Below are 19644 nucleotides of genomic sequence, written 5' to 3' on the forward strand. Positions count from 1 at the left end.
ACAAAACCATTCTCAGATGAAAATCAGAAAAGGCAGACACTGAGAGAGATGTATAAAGGGCATTTTGTGAGATTTTTATGTGGCTGGAGACTGAAGAGTTGAGTATAAGAATGATCACAGACTATTCCCTATGGAGGGATACTCTCTTAGACTAGATACATGGGGGAGGGCCTACGTCCTGCCCCATATGATGTATCAGACTTTTATGATTCCCCCACGGGAGGACTCACCCTCTCTGGGGAGTGGATGGGGGTACGATGAGGGTTGTTGGGGGCACAGGAGGATGGGAGGGAGAGGGAACTGGGATTGGTATGTAAAGTAAGATTGTTTTTAATTTTAAAAAAATTCATTTTAATTATGACCACAATGATTCACACTTCTCACATGCTAGTGCTGTTCTAAGTATCTAAATGTATTGACGTATTTAATCTTTTCAAGGACCATATGAATGGCATGGGTATTTCTCCCAATTGGCAAAAGAGAATCATGGGCATAGGTGAGTTGCCATTCTCTAGGGATATTAAGTCCTTAACAACCCGCAGTTTTTGTAATGAAACAGGAAAAAGTTGAGAGTCGGGTGACCCCAGTTCTCTTTTATCTTCTATGACCTTACTAAGACTTCAATAACTTCTAGGGTGATCAGAGTCAACCTCAAAGGGGTTTGGTGAACATGAAAGAGAAAGAGAAGTGAAATGCTTCTTTGTATACAAAACATCATTCCTCATGCCTAAGACACGTACACTTCTCCCAGATTGATAGATAATATGGAGAACTGGGTTTATATAAGACAAGTGACGGCTCAATGGCATGTACCATTGTCCTGGTTCAGAGTTAAACAAAGGCCCATGTGTGGTTTCTACATCAGTATAGTCTTGACCCTAACAGTGGTTTTCCCAAAAGACTATCTGAAAAAAAGGCATTCACATTCTGATTCACAACAGTAGCAAAACTACAGTTACAAAGTAGCATCAGAAGTAATATCATTGGGTCAACATAACATGAGGATCTGTTAAAGGGTTGCAGCATTAGGGAGATTGAGAATCACTAACATGTTAATTATTTTCATGATACAAATCATGCTTTGTACATGCACTGTTCATTGAGCCCATGGAATTCTATATCTGCTTCATGCCACAGCTGGTTCCACCCATCCTGATACACAATAATAGCCAACAGAAAACTCAGGTCACCAGACTTAGTAGCTAACAAGTCTTTGTTAAGTCAACTTAGTCACATACCTCAAATCTAGGATTTCCTTTGCTCAGGCTTCCTCAGCTCCCATTTAAATAATACCTAGTCTCCTTGTGCCAACTGCCATGTGCCCTTTCCCTGTTTTTCTACCTTGAGAGCAGGTAGGTGTTTAGAAATGATGATTCATACATACCACTCTCCTACTTTCAACAGCTAGTACTGCTGGTTCTGACCGCCCCTCCAAACACCATCTGTCTTGCTGCTCAGGCTATTTGTTCCTCAAGCATAGCATGCTTTCGAAGAAATACTGGTCTTTTTGCTTTCTCTACTGCTCTGCTTGCAGAACTCCTACATATTCATCCATAGAAAGACTGCATTGATGGCAGGGACCATAACACCTGCCCCTTCATATATAAATAAGTCATTGTGAACTGTTCATCTATATAATTTACTAACATTATCTCCAATTTTTAATTTAGTATTCTCTGAGTTCATGAGAAATGGAGTATGTAACCCCTCGGCCGGTGAAGAAATGGAGACTTAAGAGCATTTACTTGCTGTTTACAATCCTAACTTGTTCTCCTTAGTTGGCAAGACATGTTCCATTTACCTTCCATATTTCTCTCCGAGTTCAGCCAGACCTGCCCCCACCCCACCCCCATAAATTGTTGAGCTAATATTTAAAATCAGATTGGCCTGATTTTGGAGTGTTTGATTTTATCACACCATGTTAAGTAAATTCTTGGAGATCCTCAAGGGCAGAATTAAGTATTCTTTGTCTCAGCTCAGTGTCCCACACCTGGAAAATCATCCTGAAGTCCCAGCTGGAAAGTAGATTTAGCTTTAGACTTAGAAAAGAGATATTTACATAGGCAACAATGGGATGTTACATTCATTTGCTTTCAATTGTAACACACCTCACAAACAATTCCTCTAAGGTCAGAATTTAGACACCAGCAATTTAGCATCATCATTGATGAGGGGCAGTGTTTAGAGCAGGTCTGCCTAAATTTCAGTTTCCTAAAAATGGAAACACAACAGGACATGAGTGTTTTATACATGGTTCAATGAGATGAGTATGTGGAGACATTGGTAGGATGATTTCCTAAATGGATGCCATTAGCATATGAAATCTGCCTAAAGCAGTGTGTGTGTGTGTGTGTGTGTGTGTGTGTGTGTGTGTGTGTGTATGTTTGTATGTGTGTCCATGTGTGTGCACACACCTGTGTGTGAATGTGGAAGTCAGAAGTTGATGTCAGTATTTTCCTCTATTGACATCCACCTTACCTTTTAAAGATAGGATCTCCCACTAAACCTGGAGCTCTGCTTGTCTGAACCTCCCAGGGTTAGGAATACAGATGCTTGCCACCGACACTGTATTACTAATGTGGGTATTGTGAACAAAACCCAAGTCCTTCTTGTGCAGCAACTACTGATGACTGAGCCATCTTTACAACCACTTACTCTTACCTATGAATCAAAGTTCAGGAAGCTTTTTTGTTTTTGTTTTTGTTTTTTTTTTTTTCAGCTCAATTTTCCTAACGATTTCCCTAAAATTCATATTATCCTTAAGATGATATATTATCTCCATTACTATTAAAATAAAACTCTTCATATATGTGATGTCAGGTACATACTATCTCTTTTTTCCTAAACTTGTACAGAAATCCCAGCAGGTAGGACCTCATTGACAAGGAAACTGAATTTAAGGTGTCAAATTACTCACCTAAATGTTTGTAGAGTTAAAGTTCTGCAGATTCAGGTCACTACCCCAGCACATGTGGCAGCTTCATTTTTGTCAATTGTTGGGCCTAATTTTCCCCCAGGTTGAGTCTTTCTGTTTTTGGGGGGATGATGGTATATGGATGTGTGTTTAGAACAGGGTCTCCCATTATGCAGCTGTAGTTCTCCTGGAACTCACTCTGTAGACCAGGCTGGTCTCAAACTCATAGACATCTGCCTGCCTCTGCCTCCTGTGTGTAGTGAGATAGTCCTTCTGTAGCACTGACCACGCCCTTTGGGGGGTGGAGCCATGGGCGGAAGTGACCTGTGGAAGGAGGTCGGAGGGGGCCAGGAAAGGCTCTCTCTTTTGCTGGCATGACTCGGACAGGAGAGGATCGGGTTGAATTTCCTGGTGTTCATCTGTCTAGGTTGTAAGTTATTTCTCCCTGAATAAACATCTATTCAGCCTATTTGTTTATCCTGATCCTTATTTACCGCAATACCTGTGTGCTGTGATTAAAGGTTTGTGCTTCCTTGCCTGGTAGGGTTGAGCCTTTCCTATTGCTATGAAAATCTATAGCAGTGTTCTGGCCAAGAGAAGGTCTGCGCTTAGAGTTGAGGAAAAGATAAACACAGAGGCATTCAGAACAGGGCTTTGTGTGGAGCAAGTACTCAGTGCATGGTAACTATTAGTTTTTATTTGTCTTTATCTTTGTCGGAGAACTGTTAGTTCCTCACTGAGAAAATCAAAATCAACACTATAGCAAAAGCTGACCATCAAAGCTCTACCTGTACACTTCCAGGTGTATTGACTCCATCATAATTAAACTTCTTCAGAGAAGATAATGCTGAACATTAAGGAGATTCCTAAAACCCAGGTTGTCTGAGAAAATTACAATTGATATTCCCATTTTCTTTATATGAATCAAAAGCTTGGGAAAAATGACCCAATGTATAGGCATTCCAGAATTGATCTTAGAAGCACTTTATTTAAGAAGAAGAAGAAGAAGAAGAAGAAGAAGAAGAAGAAGAAGAAGAAGAAGAAGAAGAAGAAGAAGGAGACTTAGCTGTATTATTAAATGCTTCCATGTCTTTTCCTTCTCTGGATCCTCATACACCTCTATTCTGTTCTCAGTGACAGATGCCAGCCTTTGATGATGACATAACTTGACCTACATTTCAATCCCTCTAGAGGAACATCATACTTGGGGGAAAGCAAGATGTTGAAATGTAAAAACACCCCCTTTAAACTCACCAAAACCCCTGCTCACACCCATGGAACATAAGGGTAGCAGTGGAGTTGTCACTGGATTGGAAATTTCAATTCTGCCTCTATAAGTCTGCATAAAAATGAACAAGTAAAATAAGCAAATAACTACTTAATTGTTGGAATATGCCCTCATGACTACAGGATCTAGGATTCCATCGTTTCTTATCTGTAAATAAACAATAGTGAGCTTCTCTTTGAAATTGTCTTCAATCCATCCTGGACAGTATAGCTAGACTGATTTTCATTAGAGAATACTGACTATTCCTTGTCAGTCATATAACAGTGCCTGGTTACTTCAAGATATGACACTTCTTGACCAAGATTTCTCAAGTTGCTGGGCACCCAGCCTACTTTCTACTACTTCTTACTTTGATTCCTGTTTTGTTTTTGAAACTTTGGGTTCAAAAAATTGGTTTACAATTTCATGCATATACATTCTGCGTTTGGAGCATCATTTATGCTAAACTTATGCTCATGCTAAACTCAGTATTTCCTATACTCAGTAACAACTTGATTGGATCTTTAATAAGCTATATTTTATCTTTTTCCTGCTTTTGCTCATGACGTTGCCTCTCATGGAGCATATCCTACCTTTCTCACTAATGTCTGCCTTCTTCCTCCTCATTCTTTGGGATAAGCTACTGCATTTTCAAGTAAGCACTTTATAGATCCTCCAGCATTTCTTATGACCCAGATATGTGTATAAAAAGCATTCACTCATTCCCAGCCCAGCCTGATACTATACTAGATTTCTCCCCTACAGTAACCACTAGACTATAAGTTCCTATAGGACAGAAAACTGCTTTGATTGTTGTTGTTCTTTGTTTATACTGTACCTTCTATGCAGTACCTCATTAATGAATGTGTGTTTGGTGAACAGAGATCCCTCGAATATATTTCATTGGTAAGAAACATCACCCAAGCAAAAAGAGAGACAATAGGAATTTTAATGCACAGAAAGTCCTGTAGAGACCCACAGGTAGCAGAAAGAAATAGTGGGCCTGCAAACTCAATAAAGTACAGGGAGAGAGAGAGAGAGAGAGAGAGAGAGAGAGAGAGAGAGAGAGAGAGAAGGAGGGAAAGGGGAGGAGAAGAGGGAGAAAGATGAGAGAGAGAGAGAGAGAGAAGGAGGGAAAGGGGAGGAGAAGAGGGAGAAAGATGAGGAGAGAGAGAGAGAGAGAGAGAGAGAGAGAGAGAGAGGGCCTTGAAGACCCAAGCTTCCTTGCTGCAACAGTTGTAGGGCATCCTTGCTAATGCGGAAGTAGTCAAATTGTCTCTCCATAGGTCTCCTTCCGGGGGATCCATGGCAAGAGGGAGGAAGAAGAGGAAAGGCTACTTGTTTTCCACCTGAAAGCTCTTGCCTCCCCAATGACTTCCATCCATAAGAAAAGATTTAAAAAGGGGAGACGTTTGATAGAGTCAAATAATATCTTAGAAAAAATAAAAGAGAAAAATGAATAATTCCATTGGTTACAAAGTTCTCTGTTGTCTGTCCATGGAGAAACAGTTTGCTTTGGCCTTACTGGCAAGTGTCATGTGCCAGGCCACTCAGCTGTCCCCCAGCCCACCCAGGTCCCAGGATCCATGAAAGTAGTGCTCCCCCAAGAGCGCTTCTGTGCTCAAGGAGGGTAGTACCCTCCCTCACCGGCCTTTGGTCTCTCCATACGTGTTTCGGGCCATGGACACCATCTTCTCCTCACATGTGATTTTGGTATCTTTGAGGATGCTGTACCACACCATTCCTGCAGGCCGGACCTCTTCACTGCGGCAGAAGAGATACGGTATGGTGTCCACACGGCTCTGGATATAGGCGCTTCGCAAGAGACTAGAACAATGGCTGCTGACCCTCTCCAACCGCCGCAGGATCAGGTGTGCCTTCCTAAAGTGCACAAGGAGAAAGAAACAGAAGAAGTGAGAAGAGGTCTTAAGTAGGGTCAACCTATGTTGGAAGATGGTTTTCCTAAGCTATATGTGATTACCCCCTTCTACATTAGTGTGCTCAAGAGTTAACTGGGACTATGTTCAGTGTTCTTAGAAATTCAAAACTCTGGCTGAGGATGGAAGCTTCCCTCCTTCCCCAGCAGTATGACTTTAGGATCTATCTTTTTCAATTGCATTGCTTTCATCGTGATTTGTAGCATAATATCATCCCTTTGGGCTCTGACCAACAGACATTATGATAGTAATGACAAAAGTATTCACAAAAACTAATGACTGGAATTTGACACCATGTACTATGTATTTATTGAATATCTACCTTACATATATTTAAACATTTTTATATTTTATCAAAATTCATATTATTCCCGAATATTTATTTACTCCCAGTTAAGAGTGAGGAACTCATACCCAGAAAAATAAAATAATTTGACAAAAGTCAAATATAATTTGATCTCTTGAATCCAGCCCTTCTCCAAATGTCTGGCTTTTGCTTCAGTCATTCCCATGAACTTTCATCCCATTCCCTGTCATCCTGTTTGGCGATCATGCCCCTGTGCTTTCTCTTTCATCAAAGCATAATTAATGTCCACAAATCAAAATTTCTTTTCAGTTCTCTCACTAGTGCTGGCTGTATACACCTCCTGAGAGCATGGATGAGACAGGCCCAGCATCTGGTGAACAGTGTGCTTCAAATACATCATTATTATGATATGTCAGGACCAAGGTAAAACTGAATATCAATCAAAGCAATAGTTATTCTGAGTGGTGTTCACCATTTGGAACTTACCTGGAATCTTCTTCTAGAAGTAGAGAGTGCTGGATGAACTCTCTACTAAGGAAGATGTTTGAGTCCAAGGTTTCTTAACAGTACTATTATAAATTCTTTCTTACAGGAGCAGTCATGTCAGATGTTGGTCACCATTCTGGGGCTTCAACCCATGAGGTGGAAATAGTACCACACATTTGTTAGGACAATAAAATTGGTTCCTGACAAACCTAAATATTCTTTCAAGGGACCTCTTAAGGACCACAGAGAATAGGACCTGCCCTACTCTCACCAAAGACATAGAAACAGGAACTTAGAGAAAGAAGGAAGGTCTGTTTCCTAGATCATACTATATACAAAACTCTCCCTTCTCTTCATTCTGGCATTTAAGATACCCAGGTGTCCTGGGGGCTGAGGAAAGTCTGTCTCTGTGTCTCATTGTCTCTGAATCTCTGTCTCTCCCTCCTTTCCATGACCCCCTGAGACCCTGGGAGAGAAGGCATTTTATAAAACAGACCCCACAAATAGAAGACTATGCCAGGCACCTGTGTGGTGGCTGAAAGAGAACTAGACTTGTATATTATATTTCGTGGTCATGATTTATGAGGTGCTTTTCAAAGAGTCCTCTTTGTGTAGTTCACCACTTGGGTGGAATATTTTGTGGGGAGCCAAGAATTCACCATTTTATGGTAACAGGCCTCCCTCCTCACAGGCCTGCACCTCTTACCCCTATAAGGAACCTGGGAGTGTATTTCTCATCCTTATTTTGTATTGTTTATTTTTTAGATTTATGTACTTCTTTATACATATGAGGTCTTTGCCTGCATATATGTATATATGTGTATATGTATGTATGTATGTATGATACCCAACATGTTTGGTTCTTGAAGATGTCAGGAGAGCTCATTGAATGTTCAGGAACTGGTGTCAGAGATGGTTGTAAGTCACTATGTGTGTTCTGGAGATAGAACCCAGATTCTCTGCAAGAGTAACATGTACTTTAATCCCTGAGCTATTGCTCTCGGCTATCTGCTCTTATGTTTTTTTTTTATTTGTATATGTGTGAGTATGTGTTTATACAACATTTCTCTGTGGACATGTTAATGTGTGAGGTAAGTTCATGCATGGAGGTCAGAGGGTAATCTTGGAAATTGGTCCTCATTTTCCACTTTGTTGGAGACACGATCTCTCTTGTTTGTTTGCTAGGCCTACATTTTAATATCTTTGTATATTCATTTCTCTTGTTGCCACCCTAATCTTAGTGGCCCTAGGATTGAATTTAAGTGAATATTTCTTTTTCCCTCAGTTTCAAGGTGTTTGAACCTATGGCTTTGGGATAATATAATCCTTCTGTAATTATTTAGAGTTATTCTTCTTTCTCAAAATCTGCTAAGGGTCCCAATGAATTCCCACAGTTCTTTGCACAATTTTGCATGCAGCTCAGCATTGTAGGAGCTGGAAAATGATGCACTGAGCCCCACAAGTCATCTTCAGTTTTCAGTATCATTTGTAACCTTATGAAGTTACAATACACACAAACCTGCTGTTTTAAGGAAGCATGTGTCATCCACAGGTATGCTTTAGTAGAGAGTGTGTAAAGTAGGTTTCAGAGAGTTACTTTTAATTGAAATGATAATTCCAATAATATAATTTTACACTATCACCTTATGTGCAAAAAGACACCAGAATTAAGTCACACAATGCTTTTAGCAAATTAAGGATCTTAGGAGGAAGAATAACTCCTTAAGAAAATTATAAAGAAAAAAAATGAAAAAATAAAACAGCAAGAATATGACTATAGCCCAAATCTATGATTAATCAGTAAACATGATATCACAAGTAAAGTAGAATGTTTAGACTACATACACAATCCCTTCATTCAGATGCTATGTGAGTTCCTAAAAGGTGGCTCAGCACGAAAAGGCATTTACAGCCAAGACTGATAATATGAGTCACATACCTACCCTCTTCTACCACATTGGAGAATTAAAGAGTAGATTTCTATAAGTTGTCCTAAAGCCTCCAGAGGTATCCCATGAAATGGGAATGTCTACTAACATATGCATATACATCAAAAATCAACAAGAATAAAATATGAATTTAAAAAAAAAGAGAGACTCTCCACTTTCTTCCTATCATCTAGCCATTAGAGTTCTGGGACTATAAACACTCGTCTCTGTCTGTATTTTGTTTTTACATGAGTTGCAGGTATCTGAACTCAGAATATCAGGCTTGTGTGGCATTTATATCCACTGAGCCATTTGTCTCTAGTCGGCCTGTTCTGTTTTTAACTAGTTGTACATTCTTGAAAATTTACCTATTGCCTCTAAACCTGCTTTCTTTGAAAAGGGGGCATGGGAAACTAAAGGAAACAAAGTAAATTCGTGCTTGTTAATTGAGAACATTTTTAGTCAAGTTTTCATTCAATAGATTCTATGAGAAAAGCAGAAGGTGGAGATGGTAACACAGGAGCCAAGAGCAATGAGTGAAAAAAGCACTATATGAGTACACAGAAAGGTACCTAAGTGGGTCTACAGTTGTCTAAAGAAGCTTCCTAGTAAAAGAGGAGCTTGCACTAACTGTTAGATGCAGAGGAGAAAGATTGGCAGGCAGCACTTGCAAAGACAGACATACAGCAATGCATAAAAGTCCTGGGGTTTTGCAGCTAGAACACAGTCCTTATGGAGTTCTGCGGAAGTGGGGTGGGTAGCACTGAAGCAGTAGGAAGGGAAGAGGCTGTTGGATTACTATCCATTTACTACTATTAACTCCAATGTCTTGAGCAATAGTAATTTAGATCCCAGCTCAGCCACATGTTAGTTCGGTGACAGTGAGTGAGTCATTTCACCACTGTTGCCTCGGTTTCCTTGTTTTGCATGTGCAATGTGAATAATGAGTTAACATTGTTTCAAAAAACAAACAACAACAACAACAAAAAACAAAAACAAAACAAATCATGGAGGGCTGTGGATTCAACTCAGTTGGTAGAATGCATGCATGAATTCCTGGGTTGTGCATGCCCAACAGAGGAGCATGTGCCTGTAATTCTAGCATTCCCAAAGCTGAAGCAGGAGAATCAGGCACTTAAGTCCTTGACTACACAGTGAATTTGAGGTCAGCTCAAGCACATCTGATTCTGTCTCAGAAAACAAATAAAAAGATAAGTAATATGAAAAAGGGATAATAAATCTATGTTAAACTCTTCACAAATACTATCTCTGGTTATGTAGCTGTTTGATGGGTAAGTAGAAAGTTTGAATCAAACTTTAAAAATATTTGTTTTAAATTTATTTTTTGAGAATTTCAAACATTTAGATAATGTATTTTGACCATATCCATCCCCAAGGTAAGCCAACTTTTTGACATGGTATAAAATTATCATTTAGAAAGTTTGCATGCAAGATCTACCCAATGGAATTACAAAGAAGAAAATCACAAAGAGTCATGAAATGTTTTACATGTACATTTTTAACCAGGCCACATTCATAGCTGTATTCAGCCTTTCCAAACTTAAACAGAGAAAGTAATTGAATGGGATCTCGTTTATTCAAAAATGTTTTGGCAGCTTTGGAAAGCAAGTAATGGAAGGTAGGAATGACATCCAGAAACCAGGCTGGGGGCACATCTGGGCATTAGCTCTTTCCCATCATTGTATTTAGGGACGCTGGTTTGAATGTTCTCTGGGGTGGTGAAAAGCTAACCTGTCATGTTTTCTCAACTATGAAAAGGAACATCAGATGGCTCACCTCATAGGTTTGTAGTAGGTCTTAAGTTAATTAATATCTGTAAACCCCTAAAAGCTGTTATGCAACAAGCTTAAGAAACTATACATAGAAAGCATGTGGTATGTGTTAGAAAATATCTTTATTTTAATCGCAAGCACAGCCATGGGTATCACTGCTAACATCACTCCATTACCGTTACTCTTACCACTGTCACAGCTGCCATCACTGTTACCACCATTATGGATAACACCATCATTATCATGTTATTAGGTATAGTTTGTCAATAAAACAGTGGGGATAGTCATTATCTGGCTGGACTCTAAGTGTCAATATAGCAGCAGGCTGCCTGAGGAGCAATAGTGATGAACTGGAAAATATATATACTATGAGAATATATAAGATGAGCACCTAATCATCCACTGGGGAGTTCAGAGGAGTCTTCTCAAAAAGTATAATGGCAAAGCTATATGGCTAATGATGGAACACAGGCTTCAGATCAATAAAGTACATAAACTGTTGATTAAAATGGATGGTGAAGGGAATATATGGGAGGCCACAGCACAGACAAAACCATTTAGATGTTTCTATGCCACATTCATAGATTTTGATTTTATTCTCTGGCTGATCCAGGCAGTCATAAACAGTACTAAGAAATAACAAAATGAGTTTGGAAATGCCCAAGTGCTTTGTTTCCAAAACTCTTACTTTCCATAGCTGTCAAATAGAAATGGCAATAATGATTGTGGCAGATGAGAAAGCATAGGTATTTGTTTGGCTCTAAATAAATGTTAGCCACACACTGGAGTGGTGTTAATAGGAGAAAAGCTTGGGCTTAAAATGCATCACAGTTCTTTCATCCTCCATTTTCCCATTGGGAAAGCAGGATTTGGGATACTGAATCTGCAGGGATGTTGTTGGGCTGAGACAAAATGACTGCCACAGGTATCTGGCACAAGCAAGTATGCAGCAGGCACTGAAGTTAGAATATAGACAACAGAGAGGATGCTGGAAATGAAGCAGGTTCCAATGCGTTGGAGGTACCCAAAGACAAGGATGAGTGAAAGAGACCAAAGGCACAAATTCTAGGTAACAAGCTCTAAGAAATAACACCTATACAGGATCATCTAACATCAATACTCATCACAATGCCAGAGTCTATGTTCTACTCGCATTCTGTGGGTGGTAAAAATAAGCCAGTGTTAAATCATGGGACTTGTCTTACATCTCTGCTGCGTAGCACCAAGTGTTACAAAGAAAGCATCATCCCAATATTGCCACTATAATAGTAATTTTTTTTAACAGTCTAAGAACTAGAGTCTTTTACGTTTAATGTGATTCTTCCAGTATGGTTGTGAGTTTCCCCTCACTGTAAGTGAGCGCATTATTATAATTTAGAAAAGTGACTGCCTATAGCCAGAATTAGAGTGGGTATTTCTTGTAAATTTTTTATGTGTGGTGCATGTGTGTGGAACAAGTATGTGTAGCTGTATGTATACAGGTATGTACATGTGTTTCATGTATTTGTGTGTGGTGCATATCTATGCAACTGCATGAGTACAGATGTGTGTGTGGGTGTTCCATGTGTATTTCTGTGGTCTGTGTGTGTGTGTGTGTGTGTGTGTGTGTGTGTGTGTGTATGCATGCATGCATGTGTATTTGTGTGTAAGCTCAAGGTTGACATGGGAGAGTCTTCCTCAATGACTCTCCACAATATTCACTGTGGTAGACTGTCTTAGTTTGACCCCAGAGCTTATATGATATGGCTAGCATGGCTAGCCAGTTTACTCTGAGGATCCTTTGTCCTTTCCTTAGAAATGACAGATATATGTATGCCACCACACCTACCTAGTCTTTACATGGGTGCTGGGATCCAAACTGCAAACTTGTCCTCATACTTTCTTCTTGTGCAGCAAGCATTTCTAGTACTGCATTACCATCCCATGTCCCTATTTGTGAAATTTTAGTGAAAGGAAGGGGCCTTGGTTTATAGGGAAATGCCATCCAAGGTGCCTCTGATAAGCATTTCATGAGGGCAACTAGTCTCACATAATTATGAAGGCACTGCACTGCAGAGAGGAGAGGACTAAATTCCTTGAGGTTCTATTCATACCTCAAGATCATGATGAAATGTCACCTTCAGGAAGTCTTCCAAAGCTTCCAGCTATCTATGCAAGGCTTTCTCTGTTACTGACACATTTTATTTCTCTGTTTGGAACCATAATATATCCTCTCACAGTTGTGTACACAGTTTGGAATACAATGTGTCACACAGAACAGGATGCTGGTTTGACATTGTAAGACTATATTTGGAATTTGGGCTTTGATTCATTAGTTATGTGGCCTTGAACAATTTACATATCTGGTGGACTCCTCTATTGCATAATCACCAGTCTACTGTTCAGAAAGAAAATAATTGATATATAAATGGCCAGGCCCATAATAGTTTCTCAGCTAACAATTCCCAGTTGCAAGAAGAATGGATTAATAAATACAAATTAACACAAGTGAAGGAAATTTTCGGTCCTAAATTCTCAAAAACATAGTAATTTTCTAGCAAAGGACAGTAAAGGCAATGTAATACCACAAGCACATCTTATAGACCTAAAGAAGGAGTTAGACAATTGGGCATGTGGTTTGTGCATATTCATCTGTAATAGCTAAGATATCTAGTTGGTATGTAATAGGGAACTGGGATCCTATGGGACACATTCTTTTAGCCACATGACCACAGGGCTTCACCTAACACCATGTTTAGATAAGTGTCAATACTCAGCCAATAGGCAGATGATGGCATGCCCATTTGGTAAACATAACAGAGAGCAGATACAAAGACATGGTTGTAAATACAGCTATCACGAAACCCATGTCTATTCCCCTTTTCAAGAAATATCCAAGTCTTTATTCAATCTGTCTATGAAAAGTTATATTCAGTCAATATTTTTACCTCTGGAGTAGTGCTGGGATGATAGTATTCATACATACAAAAATTTCTACTTTGTATTTTGTATGCCTCTGTATGATTTGTATGCCGTTAAATAAGTTACACTTAAGTTGGAATGAAATAACAGTATTTCCACTTGGATAACACAAATGCACTAATATATATTGAGCTTGTCAGCTAACATATTTTGAAGCTTTCACAGCTTCTTAATAGTTCATCCATGAAAATTTAGCCTCAACCTCTTGCCCCTGCAGAACAACAGCATTTTTACTAGCCATAGATCCTCGACATGTTAGTCATTAGTTGAAAATGTTTACAACGGTTGGTTTTCCTCTGTTTCCTCATAAGAAAATATGGGATCCATTTTCATTCCTTTTTTTCCTCAACATCCGGCCTTTCTGTGCATATCCATTATTTTCTGTTGCTGTGGTAAAATTATCATCTCAAAAGCAACTTAAGGAACAGTTTATTTTGACTTACAGCTCCAGAGGCTTGGAGTCCATAACGGTGGGAAAGCATGGTAGTAGGAGCAGGAAGCTAAGAGATCACATCTTTACCACACACAGGAAGCAGAGAGAGTGAGAAAGTGGGCAGGAAGTGGGGAAGAGGCTATTAACCTTCAAAGCCTCCAAGCTTCTAGCAGAATTGTACCTCTGAAGGGTTCCAGAGCCTGTTCACAGCAATGGCAGCCACAGAGGTCATTTCAAATTTAAACCACAACACTTTGTGGTTTGTTGCCCATGACAGACTCCAACTTGAAATGCCCCTGCCTCAGCCTCCTGGGTGCTGGCATTACAAGGATGCTCTACTAAGCTTGAATTGGCAAAGAATTTATATCTTGAAAGAGTCAATATGATCCTGGAAGACTCTAGAATGTGTTTCTAGGTTCACTTACTCCCACTAAGGGTACGGTTATAGTTATACCAGGTCTTCTCAGATGAGGCCAGTGCCTTTGTCTTTTAAGGTTGAGAAAAATCTCAGGTTGAATCAAGTCTGTGATAGTTGTCTGATCTGTTAGCAATGTCTTCCATAGAATTAAATATGGCAGACAAAATAAATACATTCCTTGTTCCTACAGATCAGTTTCTCTGAAATCAGATCTTTTCAAGTGTTTTCTCTCCTCACATTATCCTTTCATTTGACATAACTGAAAGTACAGCAAAGCTCAAGAGTGGTCAAGGATGCTCTGAAGAGAGAAAATTCTGGTCCCTGGCCACCTATGAGCTCAGCTTTTCAAGTCTCCTAATAGGAACCTTATGGTGGGACAGCTGGGTGTCAGCGGGTCTTCTTTGAGCAGCTGTTTGCAGTAACCTATACTTGTCATGAGAACCAGGCTCTGGGGAAAACTAGCCTGATAGATTTATTAGGCCAAGGTAAGAGATGCCCTTTTGTCACTAAATTTTATGGGTGAATGCGAACCCAGACTGAGGGAGGAGTTAAAAACATTTGGGGTTGGGGATTATATAGGCCAAGAAAATTCTAACAGTGTTCATCTTGCCTCAACTCTTGGGAAAAGCTCTTTTCTCCCAAATCATCCTGGGTCCCCAGAAACAGGATATCAAGCTAGGGGTGAAATGACATTCATGTTGTCTTCATTTTCTGGTTTCTGTGACCTTCAGGGCTTTCTTGTTCTTGGCTCACCAGCTGGAAGAGACTTTAGAGTTAAGCTCTTTAGCATTACAAATGAGGTTCAGAATGGAGGTCAAATTGATTCCAGGTCTGACAGTAAATAGGTGGCAAAGCTAGGACATGAACCCTGGGCTCCTGGCCCAGACAAGTGTCTTGCCCCCTCTCCCTTACAGGTTGGTTCTGCATACTTGCTAACCCTGAAGAGGCAGAACAAATTTATTCAAATTGCTCTTTTAAAAGCCTTTACATAACTTCTGGGGTAAAGAACAAACTTCTGAATAGGACTTCACAAAAGCCATCAAGATTTGACCCTAGTTAAACTCTCCAGCCTTGGATTTTTCATTTTTTCCTCTTTTCTCCCTCACCTTGAGCTCTGTGTTTCCGTGATATTTATAGTTCCTGACTACAGTGTATATTCTCTTAACTCACCGCCACTTTCATTTTTGCCCTGGGCTTCTCCTGATGAAAGCACCCCATCCCCCTGGTACCTGTTCATTCTTCAGTTTTAACCATTAGCTTCTCTTTCTTTGGCAGGGTTTCTCCTTAGGGTTTTGGGTCTGCATTTGCTGCAATTGCTGCTACCGACACCCATGATCTTTGCCACTGCCACTATCAGGTATTTTTTAGACAAGCAACACTGGCCTTACCTGACAGTGTGTTCAAAATGCGAACTCTGAGGTTCCTCCCAGCCCACTGAGTGGACAGGTATTATAACACAATACATTTAAACATTTTAGACACTCTGCTACACATGTCCTTTCATTCTCTTTCATAGCATGCTTCTTGTGGCATGTTCCACTATAATTGTCTGTTGACAGTATTTTGTCAATAATATAAGTTATTATATAAAATGTATCTGTAAATCAGTTAATGAAGTCAAGTTCTTAAATGTCTAGAAGGTTGCTTCATTCTTTTGACCTTAGAGTTCTGGATGCCGTTATTTCCAAATAGAATCTATGCATCCTTGAGAACACAGAGAGAATTAAGGGACACTTGAGGTATAAAGGGTATGGACACAGAAGACATCAGGAAGGTAGGCTGGAGCAGAATGCAAAGTCATCTGCACACATATGAAGACTCATTCCACTATCCAATTAACCAGTAAATTGTACTTTCCAAAGAGAATAAGGCATAAAAGATCATTAACTATGTGTAGCTTGCTTTGTAGTAGGAAGACAGGTGATACATTAGCAAACACAGAAGCCAATAAGATACTACAGTTAGTGAATGCAACATAGAGAATTAAACACAAAGTTGACATACAGTAAAGGTATGGGAATATTAATAAACTGTCTGAGGGTGTGTCATTCTAGTTAATACCTGGGGTTCTGCAGAATATTTCTTTAGGAAAATAATTCCACTGATGAGAGAGGAAAGAGGGAGAGAGAGAAGGAGAGGGAGAGGTAGAGAGAGAATGAGAGAATGCTGCTGTGTCAGTTTGCCCTTACAGCTGGATAGAACAAGGCAGACAATCCCATTTGATTCTTGCTGACATGCCAGTGTAGGTCACTAGAACCTTCTTAAATCCTCTCTCAGGAATCTAAAAGAGAGCAGAGATGGAGGAAGCTGGAAGACATGTGTTGGGGCTATCAAACAGTGGTTGGGGATCAGGTGTCAGAAGCTTAGTTAATTATCTGTCCATTACCAAATAAGTAGCCTTGCCTCTATGGGTGGCTAGAAAGCCTTCCTGAAAAATTTATATTTTGGAGGGTAATAAAGGATGCTAGCAGGTTATAAAGAGAAGAGTGGGGCTCTGGTTTTGTTTCTACCCAAAATCTCTGAGTCCTGTGGGAAAGCCCAATAAAACTGAATGCCTTTCTGTGTCCATGGGTAAGATGGCACTGGGGTGACTCACATGGTTTTCATCGAAGACTTGACTGCTGCCGACCAATCTTTCTTTATCCTTTATCTAAAGAATCTTCCTTTCATGTGAAATGAAGGAAGTTGCAGTCCAGGACCCAACAGAACAGATAAGACCCACTGCAGGGAGAGATCTCTTTTTTCTCTTTTGAACAAGTGTTCATCAAATCTCATAGCATTCCAGAATGGCTTCATATTCATCTCAGCATGAGAGTTCCAGGCAGCTTTAGCCACCATGTGCAACTAACTCTGTGTAACTCTAGGAAGTTCACTAAACCACATGGGATCTCTACTTGATCACTGAGACATGGGAAAGATTAGTCTGTGGGGGGCATTTTTCAAAGCATGGACTGCTGCCCACTATTTCAGAAGTCACACATTTCTCTCCAATGCTACCTATTGCCTGTCTGAGAATACTGTGTGGGCACCCTGGGGCGGCTACCTCCGCAGCCTGTAGAAAGCCTCACAGGCCCCTTGGTGGCCTTCATTCCCATGCTCCTTGCTTCCAGCTGCAGCCAGAGCGATCTTTCTCTCTGTGAGATCTGCTAACACTGTCCTCACACCCCTGAGAAAAACATTTGAAAGGCTGCCCATTATCTAAGGAGATAATCTGTACTCCTGGTCCCTACTTCAAGGGCATTCAAGACTTGTCCCCTGCTGATCTCCCCTCTCCTGCTGTTAAGCCTTTTGCCCCAAATGCTCAGAAAATCTTTTAGTGCTTCCCAACAGAGTGCCCACCACACCTTTAGAAAGAATTCCTGTAGGGCAGGGGAAAGGATCTAGACTGGTATTCAATAAGATCCCAGATCCCATGTTAAATAGTAGTGAGTCACATTTGGAAAAGTGCTTAGATTCCCTCCTTCATTCTCTTCCCTTTCTCAAATTACTTAAGGAAAATCTTGGTTGAAGGATGCTGTGCCTTTTTTTAAACTAATTTTTTATATGATATATTTTGATCAAATTCTTTCTTCTCTCTAGCTCTTCCTAGATACTTTCTACCTCCCTACCCACTAAACTTCCTGTTCTGCCCTTGACACTTCTTTTGAAAATATTTTTACAGAGCAGTTTCATGCTCTCCTAGAATTGAACAACACACTTCTTTTGTTCCATTTTTGTTGATCTAGTATCTTGAGTTATTTTATTAGTGATTAGGGTAACTTTTCTGCTAAGAGCGGATAGCATGGGCTTTCCCTCTACAAGAAACAGTGTTATTCTAATCCAACACATTTCCAGTAAGCAGCCATCTCTTCCTGCTTCCCACCCTTTATCCTGACATGACTGCATTCATCACTACTCTCCTTGCTTTATTTGATACAGTCCATTGCCAGTGTAGGTAGTGAAGGTTTAGGAAAATTAATGAGAGGCAAAAAACATTTGGTCCTCCATCCACACTGCTAAAGCCATACCTGGGTCCGAGCTCATCCTCACTCCTCCATACAAAGTCTCCAAACTTTTCATAGTGAGAGTTGTAGTGGTGCTGGACTCGGAAGAGCATGGAGGCAGAGACCTCCATCAGTGTGTTGTAAGCAGTCTGCTGCTCCTTGCCACTGGTGTAACCATTGTATAGATTGTAGATCTTGTCTGCTATTTCTGAGGGGCGGGGGGGGGGGAGCAAAAAGCACACACTTAAAGCAGAGGAAAAAGGGATGATGGATACATGCTTAACAAAAAGCAGTGGTCCTTGGGAATAGAAGCATCTCCATTCCATCTGAAATATGTCACTGAATAGTTGAGTTCCTTATAAGTAACTAAAGAAAAAGATGTCTCCTCCAGGAGTTCACTGAAAGAACTAAGTTAGCAAGTAACTGCAAAGCGGTCATCACAGGGCCTGGCAGAAAGTTAACACTCAAAGGCTAAGGTTAATTAAAGGCAATAGTTCTGTGCTAAGGATCTAGCAGAACCTCCAAAGAAATGTTAAGGCTTAAATAAATTCTTGCCTTCTCTCAATGTCTTCCTTCTGTCTTACATTTGAAGTGTTCCCAATGTGCTTCTGCAGTCAGGTCTGTTAGGTCTATGTTCAATATTCTTGTAAACAAAGTCCAGATGCTTCATTTTGTCATTCAGGGCCATTACTACTCATCCAAATCCCACTAACCAATGTGATTTAAATGTATCACGGATAGATGGTACATGCCTTCAGCTCTGAAGGCTCTGATCAAAATTTTTAAGTGCCTCCCGTTAATTATTAGCATGAGTTGACCTCAGAAGAAGCTAAGGCACTGGGAGTTAGAATGAGAAAACCACCTAATATGTACTATTTCCTACTCCAATTTTTCAACAGTGTATCCATTGTTTTAAAATAATATTGGAACTATTTAGAAAACATCACAAAGCCCTTTGTCTTGTGACTCAGGAGCTCATTGGCTCCTCTTATCTATTAGCAAATGAAACAGTATTACCAAGCTCTTTGCTAAATCAATAAAAAGTGTGTGTCTCTCCATCAGCAAAGAGAACTTTCAAAGGGTACACACTTGACCCTACTACATTGATTGGACCAAGTCATCAGGAAATGTCTGCAAAATGTAAATAAAGCATAGGATCTGTGGCTACCACCACAGTTTGCCAGTCTAGATATGGAAACTGTATCTATATGTTGTCT

General features: G+C 40.1%; 1 protein-coding gene across 3 annotated transcripts in view; it reads right to left on the reverse strand.

The window, feature by feature from the left end:
* Positions 1–5386: 5386 nt before the first annotated feature.
* The window catches only part of Astn2 (astrotactin 2), a 951602-nt gene continuing 937344 nt past the window's right edge, over positions 5387–19644 (reverse strand). For 2 of the 3 annotated variants that reach the window (XM_051188027.1, XM_051188026.1), the window contains exons 22-23: positions 18452–18635; positions 5387–6062 (exon numbers count right to left, since the gene is read on the reverse strand). In XM_051188027.1, the coding sequence (XP_051043984.1) occupies positions 5825–6062; positions 18452–18635 (422 nt within the window). In that variant the 3' untranslated portion in view covers positions 5387–5824. The remainder of the gene's footprint in view (positions 6063–18451; positions 18636–19644) is intronic. The other variant, XM_051188028.1, reaches the window with a different exon arrangement.

This window comes from Phodopus roborovskii, unplaced genomic scaffold (genome assembly GCF_943737965.1).
Source record: "Phodopus roborovskii unplaced genomic scaffold, PHOROB, whole genome shotgun sequence".
Classification (NCBI taxonomy): Eukaryota; Metazoa; Chordata; class Mammalia; order Rodentia; family Cricetidae; genus Phodopus; species Phodopus roborovskii.